Below are 24,401 nucleotides of genomic sequence, written 5' to 3'. Positions count from 1 at the left end.
ACATTACTCTCAACCAACACCACAATGACAAGTGTGGTCTGATTAGACACTGAGTCTTGCCACAAGAGGGCGTACAAGTGGACTCTGGCAGATCCTCAGTAGATAAGACTGAATGATCTGCACGGGCAGCTCCTAGTTTCCTTGTCCATCATTCCAGATTCAGGTGACCCCTTCATTACACATCCCTGTTACTGCCCGCACCCTTTCCAGGAAAAAGGAAACTTGGTGTCATGATTAGTGTTGAGCGGCATAGGCCATATTCGAATTCGCGAATATTCGCGAATATATGGACGAATATTCGTCATATATTCACGAATATTCGCATATTCGTTATATTCTCGTTTTATTTTCGCATATGCGAACATTCGCGTATGCGAAAATTAACATATGTGAATATTAGCATATACAAAATTAACACACGCGAAATTTCGCATATGCGAAAATTAGTGTATGCTAATTTTCGCATATGCGAATTTCCGCACACCAGTCTCACACAGTAGTATTACAGCCTTCTTTACACCACACAAGCTGGAAGCAGAGAGGGGTGATCACTGTGATGTGTACTGTGAAGAAAAAAAAAACAAAAAAAAAATGAATATTCGTAATTACGAATATATAGCGCTATATTCGCGAAATTCGCGAATATGCGATATTCGCGAATAATATTCGAATTGCGAATATTCGCGAGCAACACTAGTCATGATGCCCATTATGTACACTGCTAAATGTATACTGCGTTGTAATGTGTATTGCACTGTATTTGTACTATATAGTTTATTGCTATTAGTTGAGTTTATGCTGCATTTGGATTTGGATTAACTCAATGTACAGCTTTATCCACAGGTCTCTGGTCCTGTTGTGGAACAAAGATCCCCCTCCTCTAAGAGCCCTGGTGCAGCTGTACTGATGGTTTAAAGGGGTTATCCAGGAAAAAAAACTTTTTTATATATATCAACTAGCTCCAGAAAGTTAAACAGATTTGTAAATGACTTCTATTAAAAAATCTTAATCCTTTCAGTACTTATGAGCTTCTGAAGTTAAGGTTGTTCTTTTCTGTCTAAGTGCTCTCTGATGCCACGTGTCTCGGGAACCGCCCAGTTTAGAAGCAAATCCCCATAGCAATCCTCTTCTAAACTGGGCGTTTCCCGAGACACGTTTCATCAGAGAGCACTTAGACAGAAAAGAACAACCTTAACTTCAGAAGCTCATAAGTACTGAAAGGATTAAGATTTTTTAATAGAAGTAATTTACAAATCTGTTTAACTTTCTGGAGCCAGTTGATATATATATATATATATATATATATATATATATATATATATATATATAAAAGTTTTTTCCTGGATAACCCCTTTAACCATTCTTGCTGCCCATACATTGCAATGTCATTGTAAGTGAAGGGGGTGGGGGGAGGATTTAACCAAAAACATTACCTATTGATGTGTTCTGTGAATGTAACATGGGCCTCATGACTGGTTAACTCCATTAGTTACACAATACAAGAAAAAACACATCCGTTCTGAGACAGATTATATTTCTAAAGATTTATTTAAAGCACTGACAGGTTGCCTGGAAGTAAAAAGCTTTTCTCGGGAATTTTAAAAACAGTATTGCAGCACAAGATATTGCTATGAAGATTTTCTTGTAAACTAGACTGAAGTAAAACCCACCAAGTAAGACTTCACTCTGCAAATACCCCCATGACTAATCCCCTCTACAGCACAGGCATAGGCAACCTATGGTTTTCCCGCTGTGGAGGAACTAGTAGTCCCAGCATGCCCTAACAGCTGGAGAGCTACAGGTTGTCTAAACCCGCTTCTGTAGAAAGTCTATCCTCCCGCTCTTGTGGTGATGGCAAAAGGCACTTGAAAGCTGGTTTTCTTCAGAGGGGACAATATTAGGTCGCTGGTCAAGGATTTCTCAGGAGTAGGTTCACCTTTCAGTCCTCATAGTCGTCGTGATGCTGGGAACTTTCATTGATGACCTGTTAAAAGGAAATGTCAATAGTTAATGTTGAGGTAAAGTCCAGAGCTGCATTCACAATTCAGCTGGTTGCTATTGGAAACAATGATGTTTGTTGACAGACACTCCTAAGCTCTATAGTAGGGCGGAATTCCGCCTGAATATTCTGCACAGACATTTCGCTGCAGCAGAGTCCTATTGATTCTGCTGCACTGTGCATTTGGCGGAATTTCCGCAGAAGATGTTTCTGTTGCAGAAATCCTGATTCCAGCGTCCACAGAAAGAACAGACTTGTCTATTCTTTCTGCGGATTCTACTCAGAAATGCATTGCTGAGCGGTCCTAGTGATTATTCAAATGTGCGGAATGTCTATTTTTCGGGCAGCCATTCCGCAGATTTTCAGCCGTATGAAGCCGGACTTACTGTGGCAAAGTTAGATTTTTCTACATCAGACACTGGTCAGAATGGAAATTATAAGGATCACATTCTGTGCAGACACTGAGCTAGCACGTAATGCTGGGAGATTTCAGCTCTGGATTATTGTGAATTGCGCTCTGGATTATAATACACACAGTCATCATATCCCTTCTCCAACAGGAGAACCTTCTGTAGCATCAGTAATAAAAAGCAGAAGAAGCTCCAATGCTTCTCCATAGTGGAATGCATCAGGTCCCAAATTTTAGGTTATACATTTTCATTTTGTATTGGTTCTAAAGCTTTAGTTATACATTAAAGGGGTACTCGGAAATTAACTTATCCCCTATCCACAGGCTAGGGGATAAGTAGCTGACCGCGGGGGGGGGGACACCATTCGAGCCCCCCACGATCACAGGGACGGGACTCCGGCACTCTCAGTGAGGAGCGTGTTCCGTCTACTGGAAGACGGCACGTGCACCATTCATTTGTATGGGAGCGCCAATGATGGCCGAGAGCTGTACTCGGGTCTTTTCGGCGCTCCTATAGAAATGAATGGAGCACGTGCCACCTGCAGCACCCCATCCCGATAAAGAGATCGCAGGGGGCCCTAGCGCTTGGACCCCCCCACGATCACCTACTTGTCCCCTATTCTGTTTATTTTCGCTGGAGATCTCCTGCTCACTGTAAAGAATGTCACACAGACCTCCAATGATGTTACCTCCTCCTATGGGGTGCTACTCAACTTAAAGGGGTACTCCGGTGGAAAACTTTTTTTTTTTAATCAACTGGTGGCAGAAAGTTAAACAGATTTGTAAATTACTCCTATTTAAAAAATCTTAATTCTTCCAGTACTTATTAGCTGCTGAATACTACAGAAAAAAATTATTTTCTTTTTGGAACACAGAGCTCTCTGCTGACATCACGAGCACATTCCTCTCTGCTGACATCTCTGTCCATTTAAGGAACTGTCCAGAGTAGGAGAAAATCCCCATAGCAAACATATGCTGTTCTGGTCAGTTTATAAAATGGACAGAGATGTCAGCAGAGAGCACTGTGCTCGTGATGCAGCAGAGAGCACTGTGTTCCAAAAGGAAAATAATTTCCTCTGTAGTATTCAGCAGCTAATAATTACTGGAAGGATAAAGATTTTTTTTATAGAAGTAATTTACAAATCTGTTTAACTTTCTGGCACCAGTTGATTTAAAAAAAAAAAAAAAAGTTTTCCACTGGAGTACCCCTTCAAGCTAAATTCATATTGCCATTGTGTTCCGTCCCGTTAAATGTCCGATTCTTTTTTTTGTTTTTTTTCGCTGAACGGACCCAAAAACAGATCAGAGCACAGCAGGCTACACCGAGTCCCCACCGGGTCCTGACAGATCCCATTAACTTGAATGGGGTCCTTTGGAGATTCGGTAGTATGGTGGAGTTTAGTGGGGGGAAAAAATAGTGCGCGCACTATTTTTTTTTTCCCTTCGCTAAAATCATCGGAATTGCAGACGGAGCTCCACGTAGCCAATGGCAATGTGAACTTAGCCTTAGCATTAGCCTTAGCCTTAGCATTTTCTTCATTGACTCCTCCTGCTCCAAACTATACCCCTCCTAGTATTGCTAAGTTTGAACCTTTTTTGACCCTTTTATTTTTTTTGTTTCTACACCTGAAAAGCTTCATACACCCACCTGGCCATCCCTGGTCTCCACAGTCTTGATCAGAAGTGTTCTTTTAGAGTGGGTTTCTGGCATCGACAGAGAGTCCAGGTTAGTTTCTGCAAAACAAAAAAGTTAGTTAGGTATAAGGAACGGGATCGGGCTAGAAGAAAACCGAAAGAAAATACAAAACAAAGAGGAAAAAGGATTATTATTGATGGTAACGGGAAACAAGCTTGGGATACCTAGTTCCTACTACATTACTTTCCAGAATTTAGATCATTTAAAAAAGGTTCTGAACAGAAAGTAAGAAATGCGCGGAGACTCATGGGGAGATTTATCAAAACCTGTGCAGAGTAAAAGTTGACCAGTTGCCCATAGCAACCAATCAGATCGCTTCTTTCATTTTGCAGAGGCCTTTTCATAAATGAAAGAAGCGATCTGATTGGTTGCTATGGGCAACTGGTCAACTTTTCCTCTAGACAGGTTTTGATAAATCTACCCCTTTAGCTCTAAAGCAGAGTTTTCCAAAGAGTGTGTCTGCAGCTGTTGCAGAACTACAACTCCCAACATGCCCGGACAGCCTCCGGCTGTCCGGGCGTGCTGGGAGTCGTAGTTCTGCAACAGCTGGGGACGCACACTTTGGAAAACACTGCTTTAAGGCATGTAGAAAGGTGTAAGCATAATGGGGAGGGGGGAGATTAAAACCTGTGCAAAGGAAAATTGACCAGTTGCCCATAGCAACCAATCAGATCGCTACTTTCATTATTGATAAGGCGTGTGGAAAATGGAAGAAGCGATCTGATTGGTTGCTATGGGCAACTGGTCAACTCTGACAGTCACTTGACTAGTAGTCTCTTGTACATAAAGAAAAATACCTATAGAAACTGGCAGGTACTTGCCCAAGAAGTACTCAGAGTATTATAAGGGATACGCTAGTATAGGGGCCAGCATTTAAATCCCAAATATTTCTAAAGGTCAAGGCTCCAAAATAGCCTGGGTAGTAGTGCTTTATATGAAAGTCCACACCAATCCCGCCTCTTGATGATTCCATTCCCCGTTAGGAAATATGGTGCTGGACTGTGAAGGGATATCATAGGGGACTGTGGGAGGGGAGGTATGGTATGGGACTGTGGGGGAGGTATGGTATGGGACTGTGGGGGAGGTATGGTATGGGACTGTGGGGGAGGTATGGTATGGGACTGTGGGAGAGGTATGGTATGGGACTGTGGGGGAGGTATGGTATGGGACTGTGGGGGATGTATGGTATGGGACTGTGGGGGATGTATGGTATGGGACTGTGGGGGAGGTATGGTATGGGACTGTGGGGGATGTATGGTATGGGACTGTGGGGGAGGTATGGTATGGGACTGTGGGGGATGTATGGTATGGGACTGTGGTAGAGGTATGATATGGGACTGTGGGAGAGGTATGGTATGGGACTGTGGGAGAGGTATGGTATGGGACTGTGGGAGAGGTATGGTATGGGACTGTGGGAGAGGTATGGTATGGGACTGTGAGGGATGTATGGTATGGGACTGTGGGAGAGGTATGGTATGGGACTGTGGGAGAGGTATGGTATGGGACTGTGGGGGAGGTATGGTATGGGACTGTGGGGGATGTATGGTATGGGACTGTGGTAGAGGTATGGTATGGAACTGTGGGGGATGTATGGTATGGGACTGTGGGGAGGTATGGTATGGGACTGTGGGGAGGTATGGTATGGGACTGTGGGGGAGGTATGGTATGGGACTGTGGGAGAAGTATGGTATGGGACTGTGGGGGGGGGCTATAGTATGGCACTGTAGGGGGTATGTTATATGACTTTGGGGGAGGTATGGTTCTGTGGGGTGGTATGGTACTGTAGGGGAGGTATGGGTTGGGATTCTCGGGGTGGTATGGTATGGTACATCACTGTGGGGGAGGTCTAGTAAAGGATGCTACGGCATTGCTGGTATGATACAGGGCTGTGGGTAGGTATGATAAAAAGTACTGTGGAGGATGTAGCAAAGGATTGTTGGGAGGTATAGTACAGGAGGTGGTAGTTATGATACAGTACTGTGGGTAGGTATGGTAAATGACTGTGGGTAGGTATGGTAAAGGACTGTGGGGAGGTATAGTACAGGAGGTGGTAGTTATGATACAGTACTGTGGGTAGGTATGGTAAAGGACTGTGGGTAGGTATGGTAAAGGACTGTGGGGAGGTATGGTAAAGGACTGTGGGTAGGTATGGTAAAGGACTGTGGGGAGATATGGTAAAGGGCTGTGGGGAGGTATGGTAAAGGACTGTGGGGAGATATGGTAAAGGGCTGTGGGGAGGTATGGTAAAACAGTGGGGAGGCATGGAACAGATTGCTGATTTGGATCTATTGTAAAAAGGTAAAGTTGCCCGGATTTTACTGCAGTTATCACCCACAATATGCTGAGCAGCTGCCAGACACCTCTAGCATAGACCGTCACTGAGAAAAGGATCATCCAATAGATACAACGTGGCTCACCCTATCCCCAGAAAGAACAGCATAAACAGGGGTGACGGATACACCCACAACAAATGTATTTTTGGACTGAAGTTAAAAAAACAGAGAATATTATTTACCTCTCAAGCTCATGTTAGAAAAGGAATGAACTGGAATGGAAATCCTGCAAGAAAGGAAACAATATGATAAACACCTGCAATATATACAGCGCATAATATATAGGAGGGACCCAGGTGCCATGAATGCTTCTATTACCTGCTCTCCTCTCCCTCCAGCAGTTTTCTGTAAGTTGCAATCTCGATATCGAGAGCCATCTTCACGTTCAGCAGATCCTGGTACTCGCGCAGGTGGCGAGCCATCTCCTCCTTCATGTTCTGAACCTCTTCTTGCAGGCGGTTAATAGTGTCCTGGTAGTTAGCAGCTTCAAGGGCGAAGTTCTCTTCCATTTCACGCATTTGGCGATCATAAGACTCATTCTGGAACACGATAGAAACTCTGTGAGTGATTCTGATAACAGTGGATTAGGTAATATATAGACCAGTGGTCTCCAACCTGCAGACCTCCAGATTTTGCAAAACTACAACTCCCAGCATGCCCGGACAGCCATTGGCTGTCTAACTGCTCAATGATGATGTCACGTCCCGGGAGCTGTGCATGATGGGAGAATATCCCCATAGGAACTGCACAGCTCCCGGGACGTGAGTCATCAAAGAGCAGTTAGACAGAAAACAACAACTCAACTTCAGAAGCTAATAACTATTGGAAGCATTAAGATTTTTTAATAGAAGTAATTTCACAAATCTGTTTAACTTTCCGGAGCCAGTTGATATATAAAAAAAAATTTTTGGGCCTGGAATACCCCTTTACTCCTTCCAGTACTTATCAGCTGCTGAATACTTTAGAGGAAATTTTCTTTCGGGAACACAGTGCTCTCTGCTGACATCATGAGCACAGTGCTCTCTGCGGACATCTCTGTCCATTTTAGGAACTGTCCAGAGTAAAAGGAAATCCCCATAGAAAACATATGCTGTTCTGGAAAGTTCCTAAAAATGGACAGAGATGTCAGCAGAGAGCACTGTGCTCGTGATGTCAGCAGAGAGCTCTGTGTTTCAAAAAGAAAAGAATTTCCGCTGTAGTATTCAGCAGCTAATAAGTACAGGAAGGATTAAGATTGTTTAATAGAAGTGATTTACAAATCTGTTTAACTTTCTGGCACCAGATGATTAAAAAATATAAAAAAAAATAAAAAAGTTTAATATGCCACTTAATAATCTTAAAAATGTTGAGGTTATCGAGTGGTCCCCTTGTGATGTTACTATAACTGTGATGTCATAATTTAGCCTCTACATCAGCGGTCTTCAACCTGCGGACCTCCAGATGTTGCAAAACTACAACTCCCAGCATGCCCGGACAGCCGTTGGCTGTCCGGGCATGCTGGGAGTTGTAGTTTTGCAACATCTGGAGGTCCGCAGGTTGAAGACCACTGATATAGACTATGCACACCTCCCAACCAGTGTATCATATCCCTTCCATCTGTCCCCTACTTCTTCCCAACACACAACTGGTAGGTGAGCAAGACAGGTACATAGAAAATACCAATACGTTAACCATAGCATAACATTGCATTATATTGAGTCCTGAGTAGTGTGGGCCCAAGACGGACACTGAAGGCAACATCTGCCACACAGGATGGGCAGTATGCTAATTTCTGTACTGGGTCACCACATCATCATTTACCGTATTTTTCGCCGTATAAGACGCACTTTTTCTTCCCCAAAACTGGGGGGAAAAAGTCGGTGCGTCTTATACGGTGAATACACACACCTATCGCGGCGGTCCCTGCAGCCATCAATGGCCGGGACCTGCGGCTAATACAGGACATCACCGATCGCGGTGATGTCCTGTATTAACCCTTCAGACGCGGCGATCAAAGCTGACCGCCGCATCTGAAGGGAAAGTGACACTAACCCGGCTGTTCAGTCGGGCTGTTCGGGACCGCCGCGATCTCACCGTGGCGGTCCCGAACAGCCCGACTGAATAGCCGGGTTAGTGCTTACAGGACACCGGGAGGGACCTTACCTGCCTCCTCTGTGTCTTCTCCGTTCAGGGATCCCCTGTATGGCCGGCGCTCTCCTTCCTCGTCATCACGTCATCGCGTACGTGTGTTGGCGTGCGTAACAACGTCATGGCGGCGACGGAGACAGAGGACACCCGTCCGGTAGCATAGACGTTCCGGAGCGACAGCGAGAGCGATGGAGCAACATCCAGGGCAGTGGTGACGGGTCCGGAGCGGCAGGGACACGTGAATATTACCTCCTCCTGCAGTGGACTTCAATCTGCGGACCTCCAGATGTTGCAAAACTACAACTCCCAGCATGCCCGGACAGCCGTTGGCTGTCCGGGCATGCTGGGAGTTGTAGTTTTGCAACATCTGGAGGTCCGCAGGTTGAAGACCACTGATATAGACTATGCACACCTCCCAACCAGTGTATCATATCCCTTCCATCTGTCCCCTACTTCTTCCAAACACACAACTGGTAGGTGAGCAAGACGTAGAGAGCAGATGGATGGCAACAGGACTGCGTGATCAGACTACAAAGCCAGTCTGTAGTCTGTTACCATAGAAACGTATAGGCCTGCATAGAAGCTGTAACTCATGATATCATTTTACTTACAGATCCTTTCATTGCATCCACCTCACAGGTCAGGGCCTGGATCTGTCTGCGGTAGTCATTGGTCTCCTGCTTAGCTTGACGCAAGGCTTCATTGTTGCGATTAGCGGCTTCAGACAGGTCGGCAAACTGCGGAGAAATTTTAACAAAAAAAATTTATATTTTCATCTATATCACACATGATGAAACATCAAAACTCTTCCAGAGCCTTTAAAGGCATTAGAGATGAGCGAACTTACAGTAAATTCGATTCGTCACGAACTTCTCGGCTCGGCAGTTGATGACTTTTCCTGCGTAAATTAGTTCAGCCTTCAGGTGCTCCGGTGGGCTGGAAAAATTGGATACATTCCTAGGAAAGAGTCTCCTAGGACTGTATCCAACTTTTCCAGCCCACCGGAGCACCGGAAAGCTGAACTAATTTATGCAGGAAAAGTAATCAACTGCTGAGCCGAGAAGTTCGTGACAAATCGAATTTACTGTAAGTTCGCTCATCTCTAAAAAGGCATTAGGGGAGATTTATTAAAACCTGTCCAGATGAAAAGTTGCCCAGTTGCCCATAGCAACCAATCAGCTCGCTCCTTTCATTTTTAACAAGGCCTCAGCAAAATGAAAGCAGCGATCTGATTGGTTGCTATGGGCAACTGGGCAACTTTTCCTTTGCACAGTTTTTTGATAAATCTCCCCCATTGAGGGCATATGGATATCACAGAAGATAGTCTTCCGTTGAAGACCCCCACTTTATCAGTCAGTACAGAGAGCCCCCTATTGACACATTACATAGGAAATCCCATAAAATGTATATTTTCCCCTCTTACCTTGGACTTGTACCAATCTTCAGCATCAGCCAGATTCTTAGCAGCGACATTCTCGTACTGTTGACGGACATCGCGCAGAGCTGCCGTGAGATCTGGTTTGGCGACGTCCATGTCGATCTGGACATGTTGTTCCTGGAGTTGTACTTGAAGTTCACGGATTTCCTAAACCAAATAACATGCAAAGTTCATGTGGGTATGAAGAATGCCAAACCATCCTAAAAACACAACGCTAAAGGGGTACTCCGCCCCTAGACATCTTATCCCCTATCCAAAGGATAGGGGATAAGATGTCAGGTCGCTGGGGTCTCGCTGCTGGGGACCCCAAGGATCGCTGCTGCAGCACCCCGCTATCATTACTGCGCAGAGCGAGATCGCTCTGCACGGAATGACGGGCAATACAGGGGCCGGAGCATCGTTACGTCACGGCTCCGCCCCTTGTGACGTCACGGCCCGCCCCTGTTAATACAAGTCTATGGGAAGGGGGCGTGGCGGTCGTCACGCCCCCTGCCATAGACTTGCATTAAGGGGACGGGCCGTGATGTCATGAGGGGCGGAGCCATGACGTCACGCTGCTCCGGCCCCCGTATCGCCCGTCATTACGCACAGAGCGAACTCGCTCTGTGCAGTAATGATAGCGGGGTGCCGCAGCGGCGATCCCCGGGGTCCCCAACAGCGAGACCGTGGCGATCTAACATCTTATCCCCTATCCTTTGGATAGGGGATAAGATGCCAGGGGCGAAGTACCCCTTTAAAGGGGTACTCCGGTGGAAACCTTTTTTTTTTTTTTTTTTTTTTTTTATCAACTGGTGCCAGAGAGCTAAACAGATTTGTAAATGACTTCTATTAAAAAATCTTAATCCTTCCAGTACTTATTAGCCGCTGAATACTACAGTGGAAATTATTTTCCGTTTGAAGCACAGTGCTCTCTGCTGACATCTCTGTCAATTTTAGGAAATGTCCAGAGTAAAAGGAAATCCCCATAGCAAACATATGCTGCTCTGGACAGTTCCTAAAATGGACAGAGATGTCAGCAGAGAGCACTGTGCTCGTGATGTCAGCAGAGAGATCTGTGTTCCGAAAAGAAAATAATTTCCGCTGTAGTATTCAGCTGCTAATAAGTACTGAAAGGATTAAGATTTGTTATTAGAAGTAATTTACAAATCGGTTTAACTTTCTGGCACCAGTTGATTTAAAAAAAAAAAAAAAAAAGGTTTTCCACCGGAGTACCCCTTTAATATGCCACTTAATAATCTTAAAAATGTTGAGGTTATTGAGTGGCCCCCTTGTGATGTCACTATACTGTGATGTCTTCATTTAGCCTCTACATCAGTGGTCTTCAACCTGCAGACCTCCCGATGTTGCAAAACTACAACTCCCAGCATGCCCGGACAGCCAACGGCTGTCCGGGCATGCTGGGAGTTGTAGTTTTGCAACATCTGGCGGTCCGCAGGTTGAAGACCACTGCTCTACATCATGTTTGCAGTCTTTTCTTTAGACTGCAAAAAGAACTGGTAGACATGAGTATTGGATTAAATGGTACATTAGGTAACATTTGGATCCAGCACCATGGATTCCATTGTAAATTCAGAGATCCATGATAAAATAGACCATTGATTTGTAAATTGGAGATCCTATAGTATTGCAGTAATATATCTTAAAGAGTACCTGTCATGATCTTGTTAAATTTTATAATCCCCCCATCATGATAAACCACCCCCTGCCTTTATTTTTATTATTTTTTAGTTTTCTTCCTTGATATTGTTCTGTATTTTCTGCTCAGTCAGATTCACAGACTGGGAAGGGGCGTTCCCCAGCAGGCGTGACATCATCTGAAGACATACAGGGGAGAACTTCCTCCCTCACTCTGCTACACATAGCCCAGAGCAGTTCAGTGTGAGGTGAGCTATGATTGGCTTAGGCTGCACACACACCCCTCAGCACTCCAGACTGCATTTCCTGATTTTAGACTTCTGCCAGGCCAGAAGGAGTCCAAAGTCTGTGCAAGAAATGAAGGGGAAATGTGCTCTGGACGAGTAGGGAGACACCTAGTGGCAGCTTTTTTAAACACAAATATTTTATAAACAAAGTACACTAAAAAGATTTTTTTTATTTACCATAAAGAGTGCAATTAGTTTTAATCCATGTTGGAGTAAACTCAAGTGCTACCATCTTGTTCTAACATTGAGTCACTAAGGGGGGCACAACTATTCTCAGAAGTCCTAAAGTGTTTAGTGCTCCCCGTTTCTGAAGTTTCTCATTCAGATATCTACATAACATCACTTTGATACTGTGAGATGACAACTAGTGTTGCTCTCGAATATTCGCAATGCGAATTTTATTCGCGAATATCGCATATTCGCGAATATTCACGAATATAGCACTATATATTCGTAATTACGAATATATATTTTTTTCACAGTACACATCACAGTGATCATCCCTCTCTGCTTCCAGCTTGTGTGGTGTAAAGAAGGCTCTAATACTACTGTGCGAGACTGGCGTGCGAATTTTCGCATATGCGAATATTTGCATATGCTAATTTTCACATATGCTAATTTCCACATATGCAAATTTTTTTGATGCTAATTTTGTATATGCTAATTTTCGTATATGTTAATTTTCGCATATACAAATTTTCGAATATGCGAAAATAAAACGGGAATATTACGAATATGCGAATATTCGCGAATATATGACGAATATTTGTCCATATATTCTCGAATATTCGCAAATTCGAATATGGCCTATGCCGCTCAACACTAATGACAACCACAAGGTGATAACGATTACAGATGGCAGCCCAAAGTAATGACTGAGGGGGTTAGGGATGAGCCCTGTCCCACAAGACCATCAAAGGGGCAGACATTTTTAATAAAAACCCATTCCTGGCCAAAGGAACCTGTTATTGTTATATTATTTTAACTCAGGATATGCACAGTGTATGAAAACAACCCTAAAAGAACCAACAATTTGTCTTGAAGATTTCTTAGGCCGGGTTCACACCACGTTCTTGCAATGCAGTTCCCGTATACGTTTTCAATGTGAAAACCGTACGGAACCGTATTGAAAACCGCATGCACTGACTCTCCATTGAAAACCGTATGCCAAACGATGCATCCGGTTGCATCCTTTTTGCATCCTGTACGGTTTTGTCAGTTTTTTTTTTCCGGTACCCAAAACCGTAGCCTACCACGGTTTTTGGCACAGGTGAAAAATCGTATTAAACCGTATACATTTTTCTTTTAACATGGGAGTCAATGGGAACCATACAGAACCGTATGTGCGTACGGTTCCATCCAGTTTGCACCATATGGTTTTTGACTTTGCACAGCTTTTTTTCTTGGAATTTCAATCAAACAAGTGAAACTTTATTCATAATGGAGAGAAAAGTTAAAAAGTATACGTCTTTTCCTTAAAAAAAACGGATGCAACCGGACATCATTTTTCAAACCATATACGTTTTTTTTATTTTTTTATTTGTACACACGTTTTGATACAGTTTAGTCAGGTTTTGAGGAATCCGTTTTTCATCAAAAATACGGGAACTGTATTGTAAAAACATGGTGTGAATGCAGCCTTAGACTTACCTCATCATGCAGCTTCTTCAGGAAAATGATTTCTTCTTGGAGAGATTCCAGTTTGCGTTCCAGGTCAATACGGGCCAGAGAGGCATTGTCAACATCCTGAGAGGAACAAACAAAAAATCCTAATTGTTATATCTTTACTGGATTGAGTCAAGTCTAATACATCAAGATACATCTGTTGTCTTAAAGGGGTTATCCAGGAAAAAACTTTTTTTTATAAATATCAACTGGCTCCAGAAAGTCAAACAGATTTGTAAATGACTTCTATTAAAAAATCTTAATCCTTTCAGTACTTGTGAGCTTCTGAAGTTAAGGTTGTTCTTTTCTGTCTAAGTGCTCTCTGATGACGTGTCTCGGGACCCGCCCAGTTTAGAAGAGGTTTGCTATGGGGGATTTGCTTCTAAACTGGGCGTTTCCCGAGACACGTGTCATCAGAGAGCACTTAGACAGAAAAGAACAACCTTAATTCAGAAGCTCATAAGGACTGAAAGTAATTTACAAATCTGTTTAACTTTCTGGAGCCAGTTGATATGTAAAAAAAAAGTTTTTTCCTGGATAACCCCTTTAAGACACTACTTTGGCTAAACACCAAGAGTCAGATCCACCAGAACCGGAAATTAAATTTGCTGGTTGAGTAGGTGGGACAATATCCAAGCTGAAGCCCCTACAGGGGACCTGTCTGCTCTCCTAACCTGTCTGTTTTGGTAAATATTTGTATTTCCTCTAAAATATCAATTCTAGAGCCTCTTTTGTGTTATTTCTCCTGTAAACGTATGAATAAATTGACAAATGGACCTTGACGTTACTCTTGTCAATGAGGTACGTCCACCCATGATCTGACCCTCTCAGTACTGTATGGACACTGTCAGACGGTGCAGGAAAATTTCCCATTGACAAGGGGAATGGTAACACATAGTCGTCAATTTAGTCATGTTAAAGGGGTTCTCCGGTGGAAATTTTTTTTTTTTTAAATCAACTGGTGCCAGAAAGTTAAACAGATTTGTAAATTGCTTCTATTAAAAAATCTTAATCCTTCCAGTACTTATTAGCTGCTGAATACTACAGAGGAAATTCTTTTCTTTTTGGAACACAGAGCTCTCTGCTGACATCATGACCACAGTGCTCTCTGCTGACATCTCTGCCTATTTTAGGACCTGTCCAGAGCAGCATATGTTTTCTATGGGAATTTTCTCCTACTCTGGACAGTTCTTAAAATGGACAAAGATGTCAGCAGAGAGCACTGTGCTTGTGATGTCAGCAGAGAGCTCTGTGTTCCAAAAAGAAAAGAATTTCCTCTGTAGTATTCAGCAGCTAATAAATACTGGAAGGATTAAGATTTTTTTTTTTTATAGAAGTAATTTACAAATCTGTTTAACTTTCTGGCACCAGTTGATTTAAAAAAAAAAAAAAAGTTTTCCACCGGAGTACCCCTTTAAGGAGTAATGACTGGCAAAAGAATAAAAGGGTAGAAATCTAAAGTGTCTGATCCCTGATCAGCAATGATGCTCCTCCCACTTGACTATAATCTTAGACAGGAAGTGAAGATGCCCATACATTTATTGATCCCATTATTCTAATACATGAGTACTGGGAGTTGAAGTTTTGCAACATCTGGAGGGTCACAGTTGGAGACCACTGCTGTCTAGAAGTGTAACCAACCCTCCTTCTATACCAATATTCTACAAATGTGACTATATGTATAACTTCAAATGCATTTTGTTATGGAATAGAAGACGACGAGCTATTCCTGCCATTAACATATCAACATAAAGCCCTTACCCCCCCCCCATTGAAAGACCTCAGCATCATACATGGGGACTTATTATGTGCTCCGAGACCTCATCCCCCAATGTATTACTTAGTCACTTCATTCATCATGACAGTAAGTCTTTACATATGAAAGACCCCAGCTCAAAGACCCCCGTGTGAAGAGAACTGCTATGGGCACCAAGTGTATCTGCAACCAAACTGCCATTGTTTTACTGGCTGCCCCCGGGATAATGGAGCTCTGTGCCTGCGATGAATGGATAGATAGATAGATAGATAGATAGATAGATAGATAGATAGGAGATAGCCAAAAATACAAGATAGGCAGCACAACCTCAGCAGATGACAAAGAGTAGATAGCGGTGCAGGCGATGACTGTGGTCCCAGTCGCAGACCGTGTCCATCGATAGTTACTTCAAAAGAATCGCAGCACACGGTGCAAAAAACTGAGCTTTATTGGCCCATGTAGTACGACGTTTCGATGGTATCACACCATCTTTATCAAGCATGCTTGATAAAGATGGTGTGATACCATCGAAACGTCGTACTACATGGGCCAATAAAGCTCAGTTTTTTGCACCGTATGCTATTTGGGTGTGCTGCGATTCTTTTGAAGTAACTATAGATAGATAGATAGATAGATAGATAGATAGATAGATAGATAGATATGATATGAGATAGATAGATAGATAGATAGATATGATATGAGATAGATAGATAGATAGATAGATAGATAGATATGAGATAGATAGATATGAGATAGATAGATAGATAGATAGATATGATATGAGATAGATAGATAGATAGATATGAGATAGATAGATAGATATGAGATAGATAGATAGATATATAGATAGATATGAGATAGATATATAGATAGATAGATATGAGATAGATAGATAGATATGAGATAGATAGATGGATAGATATAGATAGATATGAGATAGATAGATAGATAGATAGATATGAGATAGATAGATAGATAGATATGAGATAGATAGATAGATAGATAGATAGATATGAGATAGATAGATAGATAGATATGAGATAGATAGATATGAGATAGATATTAGATAGATAGATAGATAGATAGATAGATATGAGATAGATATTAGATAGATAGATAGATAGATAGATAGATAGATATGAGATAGATAGATATGAGATAGATAGATAGATATGAGATAGATAGATATTAGATAGATAGATAGATATGAGATAGATAGATAGATATGAGATAGATAGATAGATAGATAGATATGAGATAGATAGATGGATAGATATGGATAGATATGAGATAGATAGATAGAGATAGATAGATAGATAGATAGATAGATAGATAGATAGATAGATAGATAGATAGGGTCTACCAGGGGATCCTGTTCTTCTCTGTTGGGTCCCATCAATCATATCAACTTCTATCCAGAATACAACTTAGAGAGTTTGAAAGTTTAAAGGGGTTATCCAGGAAAAAACTTTTTTTTTTATATATATATCAACTGGCTCCAGAAAGTTAAATACTTATGAGCTTCTGAAGTTAAGGTTGTTCTTTTCTGTCTAAGTGCTCTCTGATGACACCTGTCTCGGGAAACGCCCAGTTTAGAAGCAAATCCCCATAGCAAACCTCTTCTAAACTGGGCGGTTCCCGAGACAGGTGTCATCAGAGAGCACTTAGACAGAAATTAACAACCTTAACTTCAGAAGCTCATAAGTACTGAAAGGATTAAGATTTTTTAATAGAAGTAATTTACAAATCCGTTTAACTTTCTGGAGCCAGTTGATATATATAAAAACATTTTTTTTCCTGGATAACCCCTTTCAGTCTGTGACTATTAATTTACTCTGTATAAGTGATAGGGAAACGGGGCGTAAGAACTCGTTCTTCTCAGCTCAGGGTATGAAGATGAACAAACAACCAGTAAAATGTCTATATCCGTTTATACACAGGCACACACACATATACATATATATATATATATATATATATATATATATATATATGTATATTCAAGATGGTATCACAGCGGCTGGCCACATTTTGCCTTTCCTGTATCCACTGTGCGGTCATATCATAAGGGTTAAGCATTGCCGTGGGTGGGTCCAGTTGCCACATCAGCTATCTCCAGATTGCACAACTTCATTTTTTTATTTTTATCCACATGATCATCAGCTCCTCAAGGGGAACGTTATGTTATATAAACTCTACAGCCTACAGCAGTGTTTCTCAACCAGGGTGCCTCCACCTGCTGCAAAACAACAATTTCCAGCATGCCCGGGGTTGTAATTTTGCAACAGCTGGAGGCACCCTAGTTGGGAAACACTGCAGTGGTCTCCAAACTGTGGCCCTCCAGCTGCAAAACTACAACTCTCAGCATGCAAGGGTGCCTACAGCTGCTGCAAAACTACAATTCCCAGCATGCCAGGACAGCAGCTGGAGGCACCCTAGTATGCTGGGAGTTGTAGTTTTGCAGGAGTGGTCTCCAAACTGAGACCCTCCAGATATTGCAAAACTACAACTCCCAGCATGCCAAAGTGCCTCCAGCTGCTGTCCTGGCATGCTGGGAATTGTAGTTTTGCAACAGCTGGAGGCACCCTGGTTGGAAAACATTGATTGATATATATATATATATATATATATATATATATTTTTTTTTTTTTTTTCTCATAGCTGTCTAGGCCATTTAATTTCCTGTACATCCCGCACACAATAAAATGCTGCAAGCAACAGAAACTCTACAATAATCCTACAAAGCCGGCTATTCTTCCAGGCTATTGGTGTAGTTCCCGTCTGTGCATTCCTCAGTGAAGGCGTGAGAAAGCAGCAAAGGAAACAGATGGGGCCATTGGCTCTATGGGTACAGAGACTTTTGTGCTGGGCCGTGCGGTGGGGACGCTTCTTTGTGTGAAGGAATGGGCGATGGGGGCGAGGAGAAGAGTCTGAGGACTGTGTAAGGATCACACAAGTGGATTCTATTGTGTGCGAGCTGCAGAGTACTAGAATGTAGTTTGCAGCAAAAAGAAGAGAATTTATATTAGCGACTAAAAAAAAAAAAAAAATTACTTGAGATCATGAATTTGCACTAAATATCTTGGAATATCTTGGAATCTTAAAAACTTGTCTAGTTTGTCCCACCCAGACCTATTAAATGGGTTCTCCGGGAATGGAAATACAGAGATTATTCTTGAAAAAAAATAAAATAAATTTTTTTTTTTTTTAAAACAGTGCCACTCTTGTCCTCAGGTTGTGTGCGGTATTGCAGCTCAGTTGTATTGAAGTGAATGAAGCTAAGTTGTAATACCGCACGCAACCTGAGGACAAAGGTTGTGCTGCTTTTTTTTTTAAAGAAATAAGGCACATAGGGGTCTGCTACTTGCAAACCCTCTCTATGATCCGTGATTGGAGAGTATCTGTGAATTGGTTAAAGGGGTATTCCAGGAAAAAACTTTTTATATATATATAAACTGGCTCCGGAAAGTTAAACAGATTTGTAAATTACTTCTATTAAAAAATCTTAATCCTTTCAGTACTTATGAGCTTCTGAAGTTGAGTTGTTCTTTTCTGTCTAAGTGCTCTCTGATGACACCTGTCTCGGGAAACGCCCAGTTTAGAAGTAAATCCCCATAGCAAACCTCTTCTAAACTGGGCGTTTCCCGAGACACGTGTCATCAGAGATTACTTAGACAGAATAGAACAACCTTAACTTCAGAAGCTCATAAGTACTGAAAGGATAAAGATTTTTTAATAGAAGCTTATTTACAAATCTGTTTAACTTTCTGGAGCAAGTTGATATATGTAAAAAAAAGTTTTTTCCTGGATAACCCCTTTAAATTGGGAAGCCCGTGTATGACATAGAATGGGCTCCATTTTATATCACTTTTTGGCTGCAACTTTAAAACCAAGACCTACAGTGATCTGCAAAATGCCGGACCGGCTTTATTCATGAAAGGATGCAGCGTTTTCCCAACCAGGGTGCCTCCAGCTGTTTTAATAATTACTGTTGTAGAACTACTAATCCCAGCATGTCAAATAGTATTGTTTGTATCACTTGTGATGTAGCTGCAGCTGCAAATGCGTTATGGCTGCAAAGGCTTGCCATAGTAAGCTGAAACCATTAACAAAGGGACCGAGTGCATCAGAGGAGGACCAAGTAAAGGCTGTTTTAGAACTACTAATCCCAGCATGTCATATTAGACTTGTTTTCTCATTTCTGGTGGTGAAGCTGCAGCTGCCAACATGTAGTCCCTGCAAAATCTTATAGTCATCTAAAACTATTAACTTACACATCAACATGAGTTCAATTCATCAACGTGGATGTTGTACTACAAATCCCAGCATGCACAAAGACTGGCATGGCATTCTGCAACACTTCTCTTATGAGAGAATTTACTAGAGAAATGTTACTAGGGTGAATTCCCATGTTACATTCATCTGAAGGGGGTTTGCAGAAAATGATACGCTTGCTGTCTGGGCAAGCTGGGTCTGGAGTTATAGTTTTCCAACAGCTGGAGGCACCCTTATTGGGAACGACTGCTTTATGCTTGGAGTTGTAGTTTTGCAACTGCTGGAGGGCACCTTTATTGGGAACCACTGCTCCATGCTGGGAGTTGTATTTTTGCAACAGCTGGAGGCACCCCTATTGGGAACCACTGCTCCATGCTGGGAGTAGTCATTTTGCAACAGCTGGAGACACACTGGTAAACAATGCTCTAGAGTGGTCTCCAAACAAACTCCTTACTGCTAATTTCTTCTAAAAAGTGCACAAAAATCCCTGCTCCCCGGTAATGAGAATGTCCAGAAAAATGTATATATAAGCCACTCTTTTTATAAGATGAAGATTAAAGGGGTACTCCGATGGAAATCTTTTTTTTTTTTTTTTTTTTTTTTCATCAACTGGTGCCAGAAAGTTAAACAGATTTGTAAATTACTTCTATTAAAAAATCTTAATCCTTCCAGTACTTATCAGTTGCTGAATACTACAGAGGAAATTCTTTTCTTTTTGGAACACAGAGCTCTCTGCTGACATCACGAGTACAGTGCTCTCTGCTGACATCTCTGTCCATTTTAGGAACTGACCAGCTTATGTTTGCTATGGGGATTTTCTCCTACTCTGGACATTTCATAAAATGGACAGAGATGTCAGCAGAGAGCACTGTACTCGTGATGTCAGCAGAGAGCTCTGTGTTCCGAAAAGAAAATAATTTCCTCTGTAGTATTCAGCAGCTAATAAGTACTGGAAGGATTAAGATTTTTTTTTTAATAGAAGTAATTTACAAATCTGTTTAACTTTCTGGCACCAGTTGATTAAAAAGAAAAGTTTTCCACCGGAGTACCCCTTTAAGTTTAGGGCTCCTTTAATTTTGTCTATTTATACTGATGGCCACTAGAGGGCTCCGAAGTGCGCATCGCCTCCCCCACCCCCCCATGTGGACAGGAAAGAAGGGGTGTCAGGCAGCATTTCCTGAGGGTGTTGTTGAGTATCACATCTACAAAGCCACAAACCTGTCGGAAGGACTGCAGATTGCTTTCAGCTTCTTCCTTCTGAATCATTTCATCTTGCAGCCTAGAATGAAAGACAACGAAAAAGAATTACATATAATGGGATACAATGTATCTATAGAAATGAATAGAATGAGATACAATGTATCTATAGAAATGAATGGAATGAGATACAATGTATCTATAGAAATGAATAGAATGAGATACAATGTATCTATAGAAATGAATAGAATGAGATACAATGTATCTAAGAAATTCATAGAATGGGATACAGTGTGTCTTATAAATTAATAACCAATACCCCAGCAAAGAGGGATCAGTATAGTAGTAAAGTCAACAATAAAAAGAAAAAGTGACTGCCAAATGTTATCTGCCTTATACTACTTCAAGATGTAGCAGAGCCGAGTTTGTTAATGCATGAGCAGTGTTCCTTAACTATAATCCCCATGGATCAGTATAGAAGGAAAGTCAACTATAAAAAAAAAAGTCACTGCCTAATGTTATAAACTCATATGCCTCATACTACTTCAAGATGTAGCAGAGCCGAGTTCGTAAATGCATGAGCAGTGTTTTCCATCCTTTGCTAAACTATAATTCCCATCATGCCAGGACAGCCTTGCAACAGCTGGAGAACCACAGGTTGGGGGTAATCTGTACTATAGGTCAATTTGTATTTTTGCCTATATATATTAATAATCCCAACATGAAGCAGTGTTTTCCCAACCAGGGAGCCTCCAGCTGCTGCAAAACTACAACTCCCAGCATGCCTGGACAGCCAAAGGCTGTCCGGGCATGCTGGGAGTTGTAGTTTTGCAACAGCTGGAGACACAATGTTTGGAAAACACTGCTCTAAAGCAGTGGTTTTTAAACTGTGGCCCTCCAGATGCTTGCACTTATCTTCACTGTATGCATTCTTCATTTTCTGTGGACAATATGCATATAATCTAATTGTGTGTGTGTGTGTGTATATATATATATTATTTTTTTTATTATTATTATTTATATATATATATATATATATATATATATATATATAAATATGTATGTATGTATATATATATAAATATTCAAATATATATATAGAAATAATACATAAATAATCAAATATATATATATATACACACACACAAATAATATATAAATAAACATATATATATATATACATATATATGTATATATAAATAATATATAAATAATCAAATATATATATATATATAAATAATATATATATATATATACACACAAATATAATATATATAAAAAAACATATATATATATATATATATATATATAAATATATATATATATATATATATATATATATATATATATATATATATATATATACATAGAGTAGTTTGTGAGATAGAACGTGTGTTTTCCCCTTGTGAGCTCAGAAATGCTTATGACTTGATAAAGGGAGGAATCCCGAAAGCTTCTCTCTACAAAATCTTGTTAGTCCAATAAAAAAAGATATTACAAGATACTGCAACTACCGATGATTTTGCATTATATATATATTATAACTGTGCCAGTCCTCAGTGTCATTCTAGACTCCAAGGCCTGGGTCCCAATTGGCATTCACTGAGCTGCCACACCCATCCAGACATGGAGCTACTCCAGACCAGACAGTTTTATAGTCAGGATCTCTCTCTTGCCCATGGCACCACTACCATGCCAGCCCTCATATTATCCTATTATCCTGCATGACTGGAGTTTTTCTTCTTTTCTGCAGAACCAGCAATCTAAACAACACTGGTGGATAAACTACCCCCCCCCCCCACCTTGTTCCAAGCCCAAAAAAACATGAACCCTCATGGTCAGCACAAGCCTGACCTAGATACTCCAACAGCTTCTCTTGCCAAGAAACCTTTTCCCCCTTTGTATTTTGGCCACAGTTTTTAATGTGTCTCCTGTAGGAGGAGAAAACTGACCCATAGAATGTTGTGGGGGAAAAAAAGTAACGGTTATTTCCATTTGTATCTTGTAAATATTTACATAACGGAATTTGCAACATTGTATCAACTGCCAGAACTTACTTTTCTCTGATTCTCTGCAGGTCGTCTGCCAGGTTGTCTCTGTCCACCTCCACCCTGGCCTTCTCGTTGGTCAGAAGGTCCACTTGTCTCCTGAGGTCCCTCATCTCTTCTTCATACAGGTCCCCCACCCTGGAGGTCCCCTTTCCTTTCAACTGCTCCAATTCAGCCAAAAGGATCTTGTTCTGTTGCTCCAGGAATCGAACTTTGTCAATGAAGTTGGCGAACCTGTCATTGAGCTCCTGCATCTCAGCCTTCTCATTGGTCCTGTTGGCTTTGAACTCCAGGTTGATGGCATCTGCCAGGGAGAAGTCCACACTGTCTGACATCCTGGCAGCGGGCATGCTGCTCCTCAGCCTGACAGAAGAAGACTTGGAGATAGAGGGAGAAGAAGAGGTGGTGTAGACCACCCTGCTGGTGAGACCCCCGCCGCTGCTAAATCCAGGGCGGTAGGCACTGCCCAGGGAGTACCTGTTGCTGGAGGTGGCATAGCGGCTCCCAGAAGCGCTAGACCTGGGGTTGCCCCCAAAGAGCCTCTTGTATGAAGACTTGGTGGAGCTCATGGTGTGCTGGTATTCCTTTGTTAGAGTTGGTGATGCCCAGCTGTAGTGGTCCCCTGTGCAGACCAGTCAGTGCTTCAGCAGGAGACAGAGCTGGCATCTGGGCTGGTATTTATACTAGATAGCGGTCCAGGGCTAGAAGTGATGCCACAGGCGACCAATGTGCTGCGCTTCATCAGGACCCTGACTAATCCACAGCCAATAGGAGCTGACTGGGCTGGACCTAGGGCAGGGGCACCGGAGCTACTCTCTCTGAGATCATCTACTTCTGCAAAACTTTATTTTATTTTTTTTTCTCCTTCTAAAAGTTTTTAACTCCTGAAAGAAACTTGCAAGAAAACTGTAAGACCAGACTAAGAGCAATAAGGAAAATAGAAGTGTTACAGAATGCCAGTCTTTGTGCATGCTGGGGTTTGTAGTGCTACATCATTGATGAACTGGACCAGTGTTTCCCAACCAGGGAGCCTCCAGCTGTTGCAAAACTACAACTCCCAGCATGCCCGGACAGCCTTTGGCTGTCCGGGCATGCTGAGAGTTGTAGTTTTGCAACAGCTGGAGGCTCCCTGGTTGGGAAACACTGATCTCTCTCTCTCAGTCTCTCTCTCTCTCTCTCTCTCTCTCTCTCTCTCTCTCTCTCTCTCTCTCTCTCTCTCTATATATATATATGTGTATGTATGTATATATATATATATATATATATATATATAATCATCCTGTGTATTCTGTAGGCCAATGTTTCCCACCTGTTGCAAAATTACAACCTCCAGCATGCCCAGTGCCTTCAACTGTTGCAATACTACAACTCCCAGCATGCCAGGACAGCAGCTAGAGGCACCCTGGTATGCTGGGAGTTGTAGTTTTGCAGGAGTGGTCTCCAAACTGTGACCCTCCAGATATTGCAAAACTACAACTCCCAGCATGCCGGGGTTCCTCCAGCTGCTGCACAACTACAACTCCCAGCATACCAGGG

The 24,401-nt window shown here is 41.9% G+C and overlaps 1 protein-coding gene across 1 annotated transcript; it reads right to left on the bottom strand.

Moving 5' to 3' along the window:
* Positions 1–1,529: 1,529 nt before the first annotated feature.
* VIM (vimentin) lies at positions 1,530–23,531 on the bottom strand. The gene is made up of 9 exons (XM_056519179.1): positions 22,875–23,531; positions 20,839–20,899; positions 13,575–13,670; positions 9,988–10,149; positions 9,176–9,301; positions 6,756–6,976; positions 6,620–6,663; positions 4,057–4,142; positions 1,530–1,984 (listed from the first exon to the last, which is right to left on the bottom strand). The coding sequence occupies exons 1-9, from the start codon at positions 23,432–23,434 to the stop codon at positions 1,940–1,942; spliced, it is 1,401 nt and encodes a 466-aa protein (XP_056375154.1). The 5' UTR covers positions 23,435–23,531; the 3' UTR covers positions 1,530–1,939.
* Positions 23,532–24,401: the final 870 nt, after the last annotated feature.

The sequence above is a fragment of the Hyla sarda genome, chromosome 5, assembly GCF_029499605.1.
Source record: "Hyla sarda isolate aHylSar1 chromosome 5, aHylSar1.hap1, whole genome shotgun sequence".
NCBI classification, from domain to species: domain Eukaryota; kingdom Metazoa; phylum Chordata; class Amphibia; order Anura; family Hylidae; genus Hyla; species Hyla sarda.
This window is presented reverse-complemented; position numbering and strand designations above follow the sequence as displayed.